At 37.7% G+C, this 18,142-nt stretch overlaps 2 protein-coding genes across 2 annotated transcripts; both read right to left on the reverse strand.

Annotated features, from left to right (window-relative positions):
* Positions 1 to 1,404: 1,404 nt before the first annotated feature.
* On the reverse strand, positions 1,405 to 17,813 carry LOC308503362 (olfactory receptor 5L2-like; the record flags this gene model as incomplete). Its single annotated transcript, XM_081062682.1, is given in 3 exon segments — positions 1,405 to 2,090; positions 2,093 to 2,094; positions 17,569 to 17,813. Coding segments are annotated over 3 exon segments (933 nt in total).
* Positions 4,626 to 5,537, reverse strand: LOC308504326 (olfactory receptor 4C12-like; the record flags this gene model as incomplete). The annotated part of the gene is made up of 1 exon (XM_081064670.1): positions 4,626 to 5,537. The coding sequence occupies one exon, from the start codon at positions 5,535 to 5,537 to the stop codon at positions 4,626 to 4,628; it is 912 nt and encodes a 303-aa protein (XP_080920796.1).
* Positions 17,814 to 18,142: the final 329 nt, after the last annotated feature.

An 18,142-nucleotide genomic window follows, 5' to 3' on the forward strand; every position in this document is an offset into this window, starting at 1 on the left:
TAATAAAAAGAAAAAGAACTAACTTATAAAATACCAGTGATAGTGAAAGAGAAAAAGGTAAATGACCCCAGACCTCAAAGACTTCATTTCATACACACTAGCTGAGTAACTTCCTGGTCCCAGTGAGTACACATATGTTGTCAAAAATTAGTATGAGTATAATGTTGAGAGGTTGTCAGTATTATTTAGTGTTTAAAATTGAGGAAACGGAGGGAACAAAGAAGTTTATACTATTTCTTGAATAAAAAAATCAGGGCCAAATCACCAGTTCTAATTTTCATAAACTGAAACTTCATGGTAACATTATTATAGATACAAGAAGAGCTTCATTGAAGAGCTTCATTGGACAAGTGAATGTAACATAAAATTGGCATGAAAAGGATGACAGTACAAACAAATTATCAGTAGTGCATATGAATCAAAATTCAGTGCGGGAATGTGGTTCAGACACATAGAGAAAGAGTGAAAAAAAGGTCATTTCATCAGGAGCAAAATATAACAAAGAAATTAAACAAAGGCTAGAAATCTACCAATAAGTCCCAGAAAGAAAATGATAGACACAAATTGTAAATTAACCACGATGACAGAAAGTATCAGATAAAGTGAGAAAAAAGCACAAAGTCAGAAATGCTGCCTCTCTTAACACTGGTTATCAAATATATGCATACACTGAATATACATATACACACACACGAACCCAGAGACAGAGAGACAGGGTGACACAGAGATAGAGCTAATTAAGTGCCACAAAGTAATCTATGCTCTTTGCACACGACATGTAATTTAATTCTCCTGAGATTTCTGTGAAAGAATTACCATTAATATCTCCATTTTTCAGATCTGACAGTATCTGAAGTTCCAAAAACACTGGGCACTGAAATAACAAAAAATAATAAAGGGAGCAAGAAATGAACAAACAACTATATACATATACACACACACATATATATATACACATAACATACACACACATACACACAACACCTGGGAATCTAATTCTGTGTATAAACTGATACAGGTGTGTTCTTCACTGTAAAATAATAGGAATTCAATTTTGAAACGATCATAGTTTCCACAATAGACAACAAGTGTGATTCTCATGAGTTCTTCATTAAGCTTATTAAGGATTTATAGCAAACTAAATGTGTATATCTTAACAGTCCATTACCCATACTCATTCAAAACAATTTATTTGGAAAAAAAACTATAAGGTGGGTTTCAAATTTGAAATACAATCAATCTTACCCTTCTCAATTCAAAGGCACAAAGATAAGTGAATTAAAATGACTCACTCACAATAATCTACCACCTGGCTGCTCTCTCTACTCCAAGCCTGCAGCCTGCCCATTCACCCCTCCACCAGCCTCCACATTGGGACCCTGAGTTCTGCTATGAAAATATTCTCTAGCAAAACATTTTAGAACCCAACACTTTTCTGAGAGCTTCTTTCACGTCCCTGTTCCTCAAGCTGTAGATAAGGGGGTTCAACATGGGAATCACTACGGTGTAGAACACTGAAGCCACTTTGTCAGTATTCACACTGCTGCCAGAACCAGGCCGGCAATATGTGAAAAGGATTGTTCCCTGGAGGACAATGATGGCTGTGAGGTGGGAGGCACAGGTGGAAAAGGCTTTGCGCCTTCCCTCTGCAGAGCGCATCCTCAGGATGGTGATGACAATAAACAAGTAGGAGGTGAGGATGATCATGCTGGTGATGACCTCATTGGACGTGGCCACAATGTACAGCAGAAGTTCATTCATAGTGACATCAGAGCAAGCAATAGATAAGAGCGAGGGCAGATCACAAAAGAAACTGTTTATCACATTGGATCTATAGGACAGGATTTCAAGAGCTAAACAGAAGTGAGTCAGAGAACACACAGTCCCACACAGGTAGCAGCCAGACACCAGCACCATACAGAGTTTCTGGGACATGGAGACCATGTAGAGCAGTGGGTTACAGATGGCCAGGAAGCGGTCATAGGCCATCACAGCCAACAGGAATAGGTCAGTGACTGCAATTGCGCAAAACAAGTAGAATTGCACCATGCATCCCAGGAAGGAGATGGTTTTTTCCTTGTTTAAGATATTGTACTTTGGCACGATAGTCGTGGAGTAGCAAAAATCCACAAAGGACAGTTGGCTGAGGAAAAAGTACATGGAAGTGTGAAGTCTAGAGCTGACCTGAATCAGTGCAATCATGCCCAGTTTGGCCAGAAATGTGACTCCGTAGATCAGAAGGAAGAGCATAGAGAGAAAGACTCTCAGCTCAGGGACATCTGATAACCCATGAAGAATGAATTCTGTCACAATGGTACAGTTCTCCTGCCCCATTTCCACCACATGTCAGGTTTGGAAAACCAAATAAGTTTTGTGTTTCTTCTGAAATGGGAGTAACAGAGAAAACACACATTTGCATGAACTTATGAAAACATAACACTGATGTCAAACACCGTGTATTTGAAACTCAATTGTCAAATAATTCTAAATGTTAAGTGTCTTAATGGATCCCAGTGAGCAAATTTAAAGTATCACCAAAACCTATATGATTCCCAGCTGTTATCCACCACAATAAATTGAGTTGATAAGTTATTAAATATAGTCACATTCTATAAAGTACTTGACTGCTATATATCAATAGTTCTTACAAGGTAAAACAATGTTTGGCACATTTATTGAGTGAATGAATGAATGAATGAACGTCTAAAAGAAGATAAATTCAATAAAATGAAGAGCAAAAAGTAGTGTTGGAGGCTAGGGAATTCTTCCCTACAGCTATCTATGTCAACTCTAAGGAGGATTCTGGTGAAGCCTCTTAAGGAACTACAGTTTGCTTTTACTCCTGCTTAAACAGAGGATGAAAAAGAAATGGAAACTGTAATTCTCAGCATATAAGCAAATAGTTGACCTTGATATTCTCCATATGTTCAATAAGATTTTACTATCAGATGAATATGAGCCGAGCTGTTTATGTTATAGTTCTCTGTTAACCAATTTACTTTTTGGTAACATTTCATTATTAAAAGTTGTTTTAAAAAATATGTGACTCCATCTACACAAAAAGCAATTTCAGGATTATTGTGCTTTCACTTATTCTATCCTTCATTTATTCATCAACAAATATTTTTGAGCCTAAGGTATGTATCAGGCATGTTGATAGTTGCTGGGGCTTACATACTGAATAAAAAGAAATTTAGTTCCTGCCTTCACAGAGCTTAGGAGCCACTGAAAATCTCCCGAGAGAGAGAATTACAACACAGTATTAAAAGAAATAAAACAGGGGAAGCACAGAGTACAATAAACCCACATCAGAGGGATACACAACAAAGACCTGCAGGGTCACCAAAAGATTTCTAGATGAAAGGCATAAAAAACAGGATGCAATGGATGAAAAGGAGTCAGCTGACAGAGTGAATAGGCATCAGTTGGAGGACAGTGTCTAGGAGATGTCTAGGAGTGTCTAGGAGATGGACTACATAACAAGGGCCACGATGTGAAAAGATCATGCAGAAAACCTAATCAATTCAACAGAGCCTGGGTTATTAATTCATCCCTTCATTAAACAATTATTTATTGAATCTCCTACTGAATGCTAGGCACTGAATTTGTAAAGGGTAAATGGCAAGACATGAAGCTGAAGACAAGAATAGAGTAGACTGAAAAGGGTTTCATAATCATGTTAAGGCTCAATGCTCAGTGTCATGGAGAAAATATTGAAAGGTGTTTTTAAGCTGATGGGTGATGCAGTTAGATTTGGGGGTTAGAATGATAACTCTAGTTACAGTATGGGAAATGGATTGAAGGGGACAAGACTGACAGCAGGAGAGCTGTTAGGAGATTACGGTAATGATTTGGGTGTGAGAGGATGGAAGCCCAAACTCTGATGGTGCAGTTAGGATGCAGATTTTGGTAGACTCTGCTGCATGCAGCTCTAGTCCCCTTCACCAGGCCAGTGCACCCATGTCCCCTGCTGCTGTGTGCTTGGGCCGCTAACAACTCACAGCCCCAGTATACCAGAACCTACCAGTGGCCAATGAATGACGAGAGCCTTGGTCCACCTGCACCCAAGAGGGTTGTTCCCTGCTTAGCAATCCAGGCCACAGCTCCTTGTTCACCAGCTTCAGCCCACCAGCACCCCAGAGGGAAGCTCCCAGCTTGCCAGTCCCTTTCTTGCATGCCAGTCTTTATTCAGCTACCATGAACTAGTTCTGGCCCAAAGCAACCACCTGAATTTCACACTCCAATGGGCAACAACTACACATTCTCTAAAAGATTGGAATCCCAGTAGTGACCTCATCTCAATGTTACATAATAACATTATTATATTTAATGTCCAATGTTCTAGATTCATACTTTGTAGCTTCGAAAGATATTTCAGATTTCCAGGTAATAGGTAAATATTTATTAAGAAGCAGTAAATTATGATGACAAGAGTTGGGATGGGAGACAGTAAGTCTGGATTGCAGTCATAAGCTTTGCTCGGTGCTTAAGTGGCTGTCTGCAAGTATTGTCCAACCCCTTGACAGCATTGATGTCTTCATCTATAGATCGAGAGGCTTACACAAGATTACCTCCGTTACTTCTATCAGCAATGCTCAATGATTCTATTTGATCATTATTGGAAGTCAATTTTTCCTCCACAGCTTCCTTATAGCATTTTTTACATCAGCATTTCTGAGGGTGTAGATTAAGGGATTTAACATAGGGACCACCATAGTATAAAACACAGCCACAGCTTTATCAATGGGCAGCGTGGTTACTGGGCGCAGATAAACAAACATGCAAGGCACAAAGGAAAAGACGACCACAGTGATGTGAGCCACACAGGTGGAGAGGGCTTTGTGCCTCCCCTCCAGGCTGTAAGTTTTTAGGGAGCGCAAGATGACCACATAGGACACCACCAAGAGGAGGAAAGTTAACAAGCAGATGAACCCACTGTTGGCAGCAACAAAGAGACCAAGGGTATGAGTGTCCATGCAGATAAGTTTCAACAAAGGATACAAGTCACACATGAAATGATCTATGACATTTGGGCCACAGAAGGGCAGCCAGATGATGAAAAGGATCTGAATGGTTGCATGGAGAAATCCTCCAGCCCAGGCCACTCCCACAAGAAGGCCACACACCTGTTGGCTCATGATGGCCGTGTAGTGCAGAGGTTTGCAGATGGCCACATAGCGGTCATAGGCCATTACTGTCAGCAGAATAATCTCAGCAGCACCAAAAATGTGTTCTGCATAGACTTGAGCCATACATCCATTGAAGGAGATAATTTTCTTCTCGTGAAGAGAGTCCACAATCAGCTTAGGAGCTGAAGAAGAAGAATAAATTGTGTCTATCAGGGACAGGTGGGTCAGGAAGAAGTACATGGGGGCATTCAGAGACCGGCTGGTGGTGATGGTAACCACGATGAGCAGGTTGCCTGAGACCGTTACCACATATAGAACCAAAAATACTAGAAACACCAATTTCATCATTTGGTGGTTCTGTGTAAGACCTATTAAAATGAATTCAGTCACATTCCTTTTATTCTCCATCTGTGTGATGTAGGTGATAAAAACTTCAGGAAGGAATACTTTGCCTTTTTAAAAAAAAAGGAGGGAAGGAAGGAAGGAAGGAAGGAAAAAGAAAATTACATCATTGATACTGATAGTCAATAAGTAAAATCTGTACAATCAACCTATTAAGTTTAATGCAAAGTCCATTTCCATTTACTTCATGAGGAATACACCTGTCACTTGGTTAAGCTTTAAGATAATATTTCAAACTAAGTTTTGCCATTATTGATTTTCATTTCTTTTTGGACCTCAGATTCCCTTATTCCCTGTATCTTAATGTATTCCTAAAACACAAAGACAGTAAAGGGTAAGATGAATTGTCCCTGTTACATGAGGGCAACGTACATCATGAGGTACATGGAAAGGAAACCTTTTCCAGATGATCCCAAAAATGCTTCACTGAGAAGCTAGCCTTAGAGTGCCAAGACCCCGCATAGTGGACTCCTTTCTGGATACCCCACTGCACCAGAGAATCCTTCCAGGCACAAGGACCCTTGAGAAGAAGGGTGTGCACACTTCTAATTGCCACCTCTTCTCTAAAGGAGATGGTCCTTGGGAGAACCAACAACTGACTACGAATACGTTTGTATGACTTCCTGAAGGTCTGTGCCAAAGGTCAGATTTCATGATCAAAATCAGACAGAAAACCACAAAATTGACTCATTCATCATCACTATTTCACTTATTCAGTTTCTTGCAAATTTTGAAGTAACTGGAATACATTTCTAAAACACTTCTCTTTTACAATTTTCACCTGCCTCCTTTTGTCCCAGACCACACAGAAACAGATTGGTCTTTTGTCAAAACAAATGTCTTTGATGTCCTCTGTTAACTGACAGACACAAGCATAGATCAGTTCTTTTTCTGTCCTAGTTCAAAGACCAAGAGTGTGCCTATTACTACTCAATGTGTTTAAATGATAAATGGAGAAAAGCATTGACCTAGCGGGATGACTCTGACCTTTAATAAAACGGCCCTCAGACTGCAATTGAAAGGCAAGGACCTAAGAATACATATGTCTTCCAACCAGAGAAACCTTTGTTAATTGTTTAAATTCCACATATTCAAACATTTTGAAATGGAAACTTTTATTGTAACTCTGCTTTCCATCTTCTTAATAGCAGGCAGAGATTTATTTTCACACCATGTAGTTCCTATAATGATAGTTAATTTTTGTTGAGCATTTGCCATGTGGTAGGCACAATAATAGGTAATTTAAATGCAGTATGTCACTTAATCTTCACAACAATGCTTTGAAATGGGTACACTAGTATCTATATTTTAAACAAAAGGAAACTGTGGTTAGGAGGACATAAATGACTTGCCTGAAGTCAAAATGATATAAAAGCAGAGGAACCCGTATTCAAATCCAGGCTGTCTCTAGCTCTTTAACACTTAGTACCTCTCCAGTATAGATCCAGTTTACTTCCAGGAATCAGCAATGTCAGAGTTTGGACAAGTCTGTTGGTACCTAACGCCATTACCTGCGACTATATGAAATCCATGGCAGTGCTTTTGCTAACCTATAAAAGGGAGAGTCAGATGGTAATGAGCTGAGGGTCCACTAGACAAGACCCTAGAGTTGTTGTACATTAGAAATGCTCCAGAACTTTACATTTTATCAACCAATATGCTCTTTAAAGATAAGGAAACTGAGACCCAGAGAAGCCAAGTCCAAGGAAACACAGCTAATTGATTAGTATCAAACCATAAGAATACACGTCTTCTAATGCCCAACACAGTAATTTTTTTCCCACCACATCTCGCCTCCCTTAGGACACCTTAACACACTGTATACAAGGTGACAAAGAGAATTAACTTTTATCTCTTATTTTTAGCAATACCTGTCTTGATTCTTTGAAAAAAGGGCTACGTTAAGGGATGCAGTCATGTTGGGATGACAATCCATTGTAGCAGAAATAAGTTCTTACCTGGTTGGAACAAGATCCAAGAAAGTTTGAATAGAGTCAGAATAAAAAGTGTCCCTGAGCCTGGAGTTTAATACACAAGATGCATTCTATCCTCACAGATCCTCTATTGTAATGCATTCTTCTTATGGGTCACAATGTTAGGACTGAAGATTTCCTTCATGAAACAGATTCCAGATGCTCTGGAATCTTCTCCTCTGTCTCATGCTAACCTGTCTTTGCCACAGAATGTCACACACCTGTCTCAGCTTGACCTCGAATTTGCCTCTTCTCAGCGGCTTCTATCTCCTCCTATCAGTACAAGGTGGGATTCACCTCCCCCCTTCATCCCTGTAAATTATCTAAGTCTGAGCATTGTTTCAAGGAAATAAGTGACTATACATAAGCCAATCTCTGACTATCCAAACCATCACACCATATGTCCGTCACCTGTAGAAAACCCTCAGTGACCCATCCAGCTCCACTCGGCTACACTATTGTAATATCTCCACACTCAAAAGCATAGAAATTGACTCAGGGATCCATAAAATGTAAACCTATTACTGATAACATAGATATAGTCACATATAGTGGGGAGAACAAATATTTCTGCAAAATATCCTAAAACATCTCAAAGTATATCCCCCACCAAATATAGAAAATAATGCTTCAATGGTTTTAATTATGAACCTGTTGGTAGAAAATGGAAATGTGAGAAACTGGATTAAAAATCAGCCATTCTGGTTAACTTACCATGGTTACCTCTGTAGTTAAGGAAAATACCCAATGTGTTCAGGAACCAGAAATAACCATTATATGTAGCTGTTCAAACAGCATATTGTGTAATGTTACTTTTCAAGTCCCTGACTGAACAATATTATAAGAAGCAGAGAAATGTGAACGTGGCACAAATCTATTCAAATGGATTCATCCAGCACTTTCAAAGCTCCAATATCATGAGATTCAAGTCAGGAGACAAGAAAATGAGTTGTTGAAGTTGAAACCCAAAGTCCTCAGGTACTAAGGAGAATCTTCTGATCTTCTCTATAGTTACAAAAAAAGAAAAACACAAATATTTCTATCACTTAATCCCACTCTCTCATTCTGCTCTTACAATAACAAAATCACTTCTTTTTGAGCATTACTGAGTACATTAAATGACCTTGCTTTCTATCTAAGGTTTGGCCCTCCGAGGAATTAATTGTCTCTGTTTTCTAAAGATTTCACCTTAGAAACAGGTATTTGGGAGAATCCCACTATGAACACATCTTCACCTGACTGGTTCTTCTCCCTGGATTTAAGTTGTTATATTAACAGCCTACATTCCTGGTCTAGAAAATTATGGGATAAAGCACCTTTCTTAGAAGCCCTTGTGTATCATGAACTGGGACATGAAGAGCTCTAAATGCTGTGTGAACAACAACATGGGCTTTTAATCAGGTTGCATATCCCTGAGGAAATTTCTTCATGGGTTGAGGTCACCAGAGGTTAAGATACTGAGTCAGTCTCTAAACTGTACTATAAACACACAGGACATACTCTTTTCATAGAAACCTTGCAATTTGATATATTTTCAGGCAGAGTGATATCTAGACTTGGGGACCAAATGAAGGCTAAAATCCTAGTGCCAACTTGTGATGCAAAAATATAAAAAGATAGATTTTTATGCCTTTTCATTGACTATTTTTGGAAGTGTAGGAATTCCACTGGCCACTCAATGAAAGAAGTCTTCCCCAGGCAAAAAATTTCTTCAAATTTTCTTCTCACATAATATCCTCAGGATAGTAGAGATTCAAACAGGCAACCATATTCTGCCATCTTACAAACACATACTGAAGCAAGAACTCAGCAGCATAGAGGGAAGGATGGTGTTTAAACCATATATCCTAAGAGCTGAAGCACCTGCTATATTTTAACGTATAGATAGGCAGTGGATAGAGAACTGGAAGAAATAGTAAGCATTATGTGCCTTATTCTGCTAGTATGTTATATTGTATTGACTGATTTTCATACATGAGGTCTGATTAAGTTCGCAAACTTGTTGCACCAATATTGCTAACCTCTTTTGATATCAGAGGGATTATTCATTATGAATTTGTACCAACTGGACAGTTAACCAAGTTTACTATTTGGAAGTGCTGAAAAGGTTATGTGAAAAAGTTAGATGACTTGAACTTTTCGCCAACAATTCATAACTCTTGTATCACAACAATGCACCAGCTCACACGGCACTGTCTGTGAGGGAGTTTTTAGCCAGTAAACAAATAACTGTATTAGAACTCCCTCCCTAGTCACTTGATCTAGCTCCCAACAATTTCTCTCTTTACCTAAAGATAAAGGAAATATTGAAAGGAAGACATTTTGATGACATTCAGGACATCAAGGGTAATATGATGACAGCTTTGGTGGCCATTCGAGAGAGCTCCAAAATTGTTTTGAAGGGTGGATTAGGCACTGGCATTGGTGCATAGCTTCCCAAGGGGAGTACTTTGAAGGTGTAGTGATATTCAGCAATGAGGTATGTGGCACTTTTTCTAGCATGAATGAGTTCATGAACTTAATTGCCCGACCTCATATTCACCAACCTTCATTTGTAGGATAAATCCCACTTGGTCTCGGTGTATAATCCTTTTTGAAAGGCTACTGAATTCAGTTTGCTAGTATTTTACTGGAATTTTGGTGTCTATATTCATAAGAGATGTTGGTTGTAGTTTTATTTCCTTGTGATATTTTCGTGTCATTTTGATATCAGGGTAATACTTGTTTTATAAAATGAGTTGCAAAGTGGTCCATCCTCTTCTATTTTTTAAAAGAGTTTGTAAAGTATTGGTGTTAATTAGATGATGTAATACAGAAGTGAGGCCCAACTGGTCTGAATTTTTCTTTGTAGAAAGTTTTTTTATTGCTAGTTCAATTTCTTAACTTGTTATAAGTATATTCAGATACCTATTTCAGTTAGGTCAGGTTCAGTAGTTTGTGTCTTACTAAGAATTTGTCCATTTCATCTAAGTTTTGTAAATTGTTGGTATACAACTGTTCATATCCCCTTATAATCCTTTTTGTTTACGTAAGGTTGGTGGTACTGTCCCTATTTTCATTCATGACTTTAGTAATTTGAGTCTTCCATCTCTTTTCAGTCAATCTAGCCAAAGGTTTGTCACTTCACGATCTTTTCAAATAACCCACATTTGGTTTTATTATTTTTCTGTTCTCTATTCTCTAATTCATTTGTTTCTGCTCTAATCCTAGTTATTTCATTTCTTCTTCTTGCTCTGCTTTTATTTTGCTCTTTGTTTTCCATTATCTTAAGTGTGAAGGTTAGGCTATTGATTTGAGATCTTTCTATGTTTATTAACATAGGTATTTATAGCTATAGCATTCTGAGTAAGCACTGATTCAGATGCATCCCACAGGTTATATGTTATGATTTCATTTTCATTCCTCTCAAAGTATTTCCTAAGTCCCCTCATGATTTCCTTTTGACCCACTGGCTATTCAGGAGTATGTTGTTTAATTTCCACATCTTCATGAATTTCTCAAATTTCCTCCTGTCATGATTTTTAATCTCACTACACCGTAGTGAGAGAACACACTTTGTATGATCTCTACTTCTATAGTTATTGAGCATTGTTTAGTGCCTTAGCATATGGTCTAATCTGGAGAATGTTCCATGTGAACTTGAGAAGTTGTTGAATGGAGTATTCTATAGATATCTGGTAGGTGTAATGACTTATAGCATTGTTTAAGTCTTCTGTTTCCTCATTGAACTTCTGGTTAGCTATCTTACCATACTGAATGTGGGTTATTGAAGTCTTCAACTATTCTTTCTGTTAAATTGTCTATTTACCCTTTCTATTGAGCCAATAATATACATGTATTCATGTATTCTGGGGCTCTGTTGTTAGCTGCACATATGTCTATAATTATTATATCTTGATTAATTGACTATTTTATCATTATAAAATGTTATTTTTGGTCTCTAGTCACAAATTATGTATTAAAGTCTGTTTTCTTTTATATTAGTATTAGATGAAATATAGCCACTTCAGCTTTCCTTTGTTTACTGTTTGCATGGTATATATTTTTCTATACTTTCAGCTTCCACCTGTTTGTTTCTTTGAGTCTATAAAGTATATCTACTATACACAAAATAAATTTGGATCATGTCTTTTTATCCATTCTATGAATCTCTGCCTTTTAATTGGCATTCTAAGCCATTTATATTTTGTGTAATTACGATAAGACAGAATTTACATCTTCTGTTTTGCTATTTGTTTCCTATATGTCCTGTTCTGTCTTTTCTATTTCTTTATTTCTCCATCACAATATTTTGGGGTTATATAGATATTTTATAGTGTTCTATTTTAATTCTATTGTTGATTCTTTACTGTATTTTTTAGTTACTGGTTTTCCTGGAGAGTATAATTATTATCTTAATTATAAGAATATAGTTCAGGTAATACCAATGTAATTACAATACTGCACAAGTACTTTGCTCCTATATAGCTCTATTTCCTCCTCCTCCAGTGTGCTGTTATTATCATATATATTATATATTTACACATTGTAAGCCTAGCAATCTAGATTTATAATTGCTGCTTTATGGGTATCCCTTTTAAATCAGGTAGGAGGAAAATCGAGTTACAAAGTGTAATATGTAAATATTATCTTTTATATTTACCAGAGCTCTTGATTTTGTTATGTGGATTCAAGTTACTGTCTAGAGTCATTTTATTCCAGCCTGAAGGACTCTCTTTGTTATTTCTTGTAGAACTGATGGGCTGATGATGAAGCCTCTCATTTTGTTTACCTGAGAATGTCTTAATTTCTCTTTCATTTTTGAAAGATACTTATTGGATATACAATTCCCTATAGACAGTTTTTTTTCCCGTATTTTGAATATTATCCCACTGCCTCCTGCCCTCCACTGTTTCTGATGAGAAATCTTCTATTTGTCCCAATGATTATCCCTTGTACAATGTGAATCACTTCTCTCTTGCTGCTCACAAGATTCTTTCATTGTCTTTGGCTTTTAATAGTTTATAATCCCATAATTTCTGAGTTTATCCTACTTTGAATTTGTTGAGCTTTTTTGATGTGTAGATTAATATTCCATCTTTTTTTAAAGACATTATTTCTTCAAATATTCTTTTTGCCCCATTCTTCTCTCCTTCTGGAACTTCTATTATGCTCATGTCGGTACTCTTGATGGTGTTCTACAGGTCTCTGAGACTCTGTTCCTTTATTCTTCATTCTTTTTCCTTCTTCTCCTCAAACTATATGGTCTCTACTGGTCTATCTTCAAGCGCACTCATTCTTTCTATGACTGCTCAGATCTCAGATGTTCAGTTCCTCTAATGGATTTTTTCATTTGTTATTGTATTTTTTTACTCTAGAATTTATATTTGGTTATTTTTATTAATTTTTATCACTTTATTGATATTATCCATTAGGTGAGACATCATTCTCATACTTTCCTTTAACTTTTTAGACATGATTTCCTTTAGTTCTTTGAATATATTCAAATTGTTAATTTAAAGTCTTTATCTAGTACGTCTAATGCCTGAGCTTCCCTAAAGACAGTTCCTATTGACTAAATATTTCCCTGTTATGGGTCACACTTTACTATTTCATTGTACATATGATATTTTTTCTTGAAAACTGGATATTTTAAATATGTAATGTGGCAACTCTGGAAATTAGATTTCTGCCCTTCCCTATGTTCACTGTTATTGTTGTTTGTTATTTTGTTGTTTGTTTGCTTAGTAATTTTAAAAAATTAATTCTATAAAACTTGTATTCTTTCTCATGTGTGGTCACTAAAGTCTCTGCTCAGTTAGATTAGTGGTAAACTAATGTTTGGACAAATATTTCTTTAGATGCCTGCAACCAATAAATCTTCCAGTCTTTGCTAAGGGGTTATATGTGTATATTGGGGCACAACTTCACCACTTACCCAAGTAGTTCACAACTTCACTTTAGTCTTCATTACTTACTTCCACAAAGTCTCAAGGTAAGCCATACATGAGCAATTTGGCCTTTTCCAGGTCTTTCCTTAACATGCACACTCTGGTCATATGCACAGCTCTATTCATACACATGGGTTTCAAATTCCCAGAAATATGTCATAGTATTTCAAATCCCCCTAGGGTATGTCATTCCTCAGTGTTTCCTTTTAAGCATTTTGGATAGCTTATTGTGTTCTCCAACTGTTATCCACTGCCAAAGGCTGCTGCCATGTCCACAAATTGCCTCTGGTTGTTTTTGACATATGCAATCAGGAAAAAGGATCCAAGTTAAATCAAATAAAGGCAGTCTTATCAGTTAGATCTTCCAAGAAACCACCAGACAGGCCAAATAATTCTCTGGGGAAAGGGCTTTGAATAAGCTCCAATCCCATTCTACCCCATCCAATAGCTGCCAAGTTGCTGTGATTACAGGCTGTTGGTTTTCAGGGCTACAGAGGAGCTGGTGAGAGAGGATGGAAATAGCACAAATTTATTGCTTCACTGTTATTACTGAAATTCAGTCATTTTTTTTCTTGAATAAGTACTTCCAGATTGCAACAAGACTTTGGGTAATTTCCACAATTCCAAAAATGTTGACTCTGACTTTTTTCAGTATTCTCATTGTTTTGTTGGAGGAAAGAATTTTTGAAAGTTCTTCTTCTACCTTTTTCACTGACATTGGCCTACTGAGCACTGTGTGCCAGGACTCATGCTGGGTTTCAGTGTTTGATGAGCATTAACTTTAATCCCAACTATAATTCTACAAGTATATATTATTAGCCCCTCTTTAGGGTTAAGGAAGCAGCCACCAACTTAGTAACTGAAACAAAAATCCAGATGCAAACTGAGGTTTTGATGGTATCAAAGTCCATGCTTTCTCTTTAAATTATATTTCCCTTGGGCCCAAATTATATCAACTGAAAACAAAATATGTGAGGACAAGAGCCAGGTTATTTTTGGATACTGATAGCTTGGAAAGGGAATTATGAAGAATTGTATTTGTGGTTCTGTTTTGTTGTTTGGATGAAAATAAAAGTTGGGTTGCAGGCTGTGGTTATGTGTTTATCCACCATACTTGCTAAATTTACTTATTATGTCTAATATTCTGTTTACATATACATCTAGATTTTCTATATGAGGAGTCTGGCTCTTCGCCAAAAGCTTATACGTAATTGTTCAGGCCTGTTCATAGGCAATTACAAAGGCTTTTTGGTATACTTCATAGGAGAAAGCTGCTCTCCCCACACCAGACTTGGTAAAGAGCCAATGTATTACAACATCTACAAAGAGCTGAAGTCAAGGACTCAGGCCTCCCTGGCCAGCCATGCCCTCATGCATATCTGCATTCCTAGCCAAGGCACTTCCATTTGAAGGTCTTCTTACTAGTGAATCTCGAAGACACTTTTCTCCACTCTGACTCAGGACTTTTCCATTCCTACTAGTCCTTCACCCTTGCCCACCTCCTGGACCCCCAGATCCATAAAACTGCAGGATCCTTTTGTTCAGGGAATCCTTGGCAATGAGATGACTCCAACATCTGTGCTCATCCACCTGACTCTTAACTAGTACTCTGCTCCATGGGGGTTAATGAAACGGGAAGTTGGTGCTTACCCTAGTTTTAGCCTCTTGCTTATACTATCCAAGCAAGTGATTAAAGACTTTACTGATACTATTATTTATGGCTTGTTGATTCAATTTGCTACTCTGTCACATGACAGCTCAGCTCTCATATTCTCTCCAGCTCAGCTTGAGCCCTTGAATCTTTTGCAAGGACAGTCTTTTTGTACCTTTCTTTTCTGTTTATGAGTATGTCCCAGTGAGATATCATGGAAATGGCAATCACACCCATATCAATTTAATTTAGCGTCCTTAAGATTGCTTTAAACATGCATAAATATAATGGGTTTAATAAACTTGCATAGTGAGAAGAGAGTGTTACTGGTTAAGTTAGGTTTGTTTGTTTCCTTCCTATGTACTATATAGTTTCACCCTATAAATATCCCATCATACACTTAGAAGCATATAGTTAGTAAATAAATAACTAGGAACATATTGAAAATCTCCTGTCATAACTCAAATTTCCATGAAGACACATCCCTTCTCTGTCTTGTTCACCATCATTTCTGCTTTGCTATTGACAATGTTCAGCTCCAGGATGCCATTCTAAAATATTTGTTTAATAAATTAATGAGTGTAACCTGAAATAGGATGCAAAAAGGAACTCTCTTCATTAATTCTACTCTAGTATGTTAGTCTTATATGAAATCTGTCGGCACTTCTTTCTTTTGTCCTTGGCTGTGATAACAACCAAGGAAAAGAAGTATCTGATGTAAAACTCTTCTAGGATCCTCTTTTCCTCATCATTATTACCCAGTTATAGCAGCAGACATCTCCAAGAATAAAAGCTCTAGATTTATATTACATCTCACAGTGCACACCAACCTTTGAATTTCCCTTCCTGCCCTCACTCTGGAGAACACACGTAGTGCTCTTGACAATTGTAAAGAAATCACATAAATGGAAGCTGGGGATAAAGTACCTGGACCTTTTCCAAAGGCCAGTGGAAAAGAGGACTGGATCTCCTTTGGTGTGCTCATAGCATCATATGTACTAGTTAAAATTAAAATAAACTTAAAAAGCTGAAATGATGGAATATTACTCAGCCATGAGAAAAGATTAAATAATGCCATTGGTGACAACACGAATGGATCTTGACATCAGCATGCTCAGCAAAATAAGTCAGACAGACAAAGTCAGGAACTGTATGCTTTTACTCACATATATGGGATATAAAACTGAAAGCAACATGTGAACAAGACAAACAAAAACTCATAGACACAGATAACATTAAATGTTTACCAGAGGGTAAGGGGAAGGAGGTGGTAGAAGAGAATAAAGGGGATCAAATATATGGTGATGGAAGGAGAACTGACTCTGGGTGGTGAGTGAATACATACATACATACATACATACATACATACATACATCTGGGAATCTCATTCTGTATATAAAATGGCACAAGTTGTTCTTCACTGTAAAATAATAGGAATTCAATTTTGAAATGATCATAACTTCCACAATAGACAAGAAAGTGTAATTCTCATGAGTTCTTCATTAAGGTTATTAACGATTTATAGCAAATTAAATGTGTGTGTCTTAACAGTCCATTACCCATACTCATTCAAAACAATTTAGTTGGAAAAAAACTATAAGGTAGGCTTCAAATTTGAAATACAATCAATCTTACCATTCTCAATTCAAAGGCACAAACATAAATGAATGAAAACCACTCACTCACAATAACCTACCACCTGGCTGTTCTCTCCACTCTAAGCCTGCAGTCTTCCCATTCACCCCTCCACTAGCCTCTAAGTTGGATCCTGAGTTCTGCTATGAAAATATTCTCTAGGAAAACATTTTAGACCCAACACTTTTCTGAGAGCTTCTTTCACGTCCCTGTTCCTCAAGCTGTAGATCAGGGGGTTCAACATGGGAATCACTACGGTGTAGAACACCGAGGCCACTTTGTCAGTATCCACACTTTTGCCAGAACTGGGCCGGCAATAAGTGGAAAGGACTGTTCCCTGGAGGACAATGATGGCTGTGAGGTGGGAGGCACAGGTGGAAAAGGCTTTGCGCCTTCCCTCTGCAGAGCGCATCCTCAGGATGGTGATGACAATAAACAAGTAGGAGGTGAGGATGATCATGCTGGTGATGACCTCATTGGAAGTGGCCACAATGAATACCATGAGTTCATTAATAGAGACATCACAGCAGGCAAGATTAAAGATCGGGGGCAAATCACAAAAGAAGTGGTTAATCACATTGGATCTATAGGATGGAATTTCAAGAGCTAAACATAAGTGAATCAGAGAACACACAGTCCCACACAGGTAGCAGCCAGACACCAGCACCAAACGGAGTTTCTGGGACATGGAGACCATGTAGAGCAGTGGGTTACAGATGGCCACAAAGCGATCATAGGCCATCACAGCCAACAGGAATAGGTCAGTGATTGCAAATGCGCAAAACAAGTAGAATTGCACCATGCATCCCAGGAAGGAGATGGTTTTTTCCTTGTTTAAGATATTGTACAGCATCTTTGGCATGATAATCGTGGAGTAGCAAAAATCCACAAAGGACAGGTGGCTGAGGAAAAAGTACATGGGAGTGTGAAGTCTAGAGCTGACCTGAATCAGTGCAATCATGCCCAGGTTGGCCAGAAATGTGACTCCATAGATGAGAAGGAAGAGCAGAAACAGAAAGACTCTCAGCTCAGGGACATCTGATAACCCAAGAAGAATGAATTCTGTCACAATGGTACAGTTCTCCTGCCCCATTTCCACCACATGCCACGTTTGGAAAACCAAATAAGTTTTGTGTTTCTTCTGAAATGGGAATAACAGAGAAAACACACATTTGCATGAACTTATGAAAACATAACACTGATGTCAAACACCGTGTATTTGAAACTCAATTGTCAAATAATTCTAAATGTTAAGTTTCTTAATGGATCCCAGTGAGCAAATTTAAAGTATCACCAAAACCTATATGATTCCCAGCTGTTATCCACCACAATAAATTGAGCTGATTAATTAAATTAGGTGATGTATACATTAGATCAGGTGATGTGCTTTAAGACATATGAGATCAACTCCTGTTCCCTGAA

Source organism: Rhinolophus hipposideros (assembly GCF_964194185.1).
Source record: "Rhinolophus hipposideros genome assembly, chromosome: 10".
Taxonomy (NCBI): Eukaryota; Metazoa; Chordata; class Mammalia; order Chiroptera; family Rhinolophidae; genus Rhinolophus; species Rhinolophus hipposideros.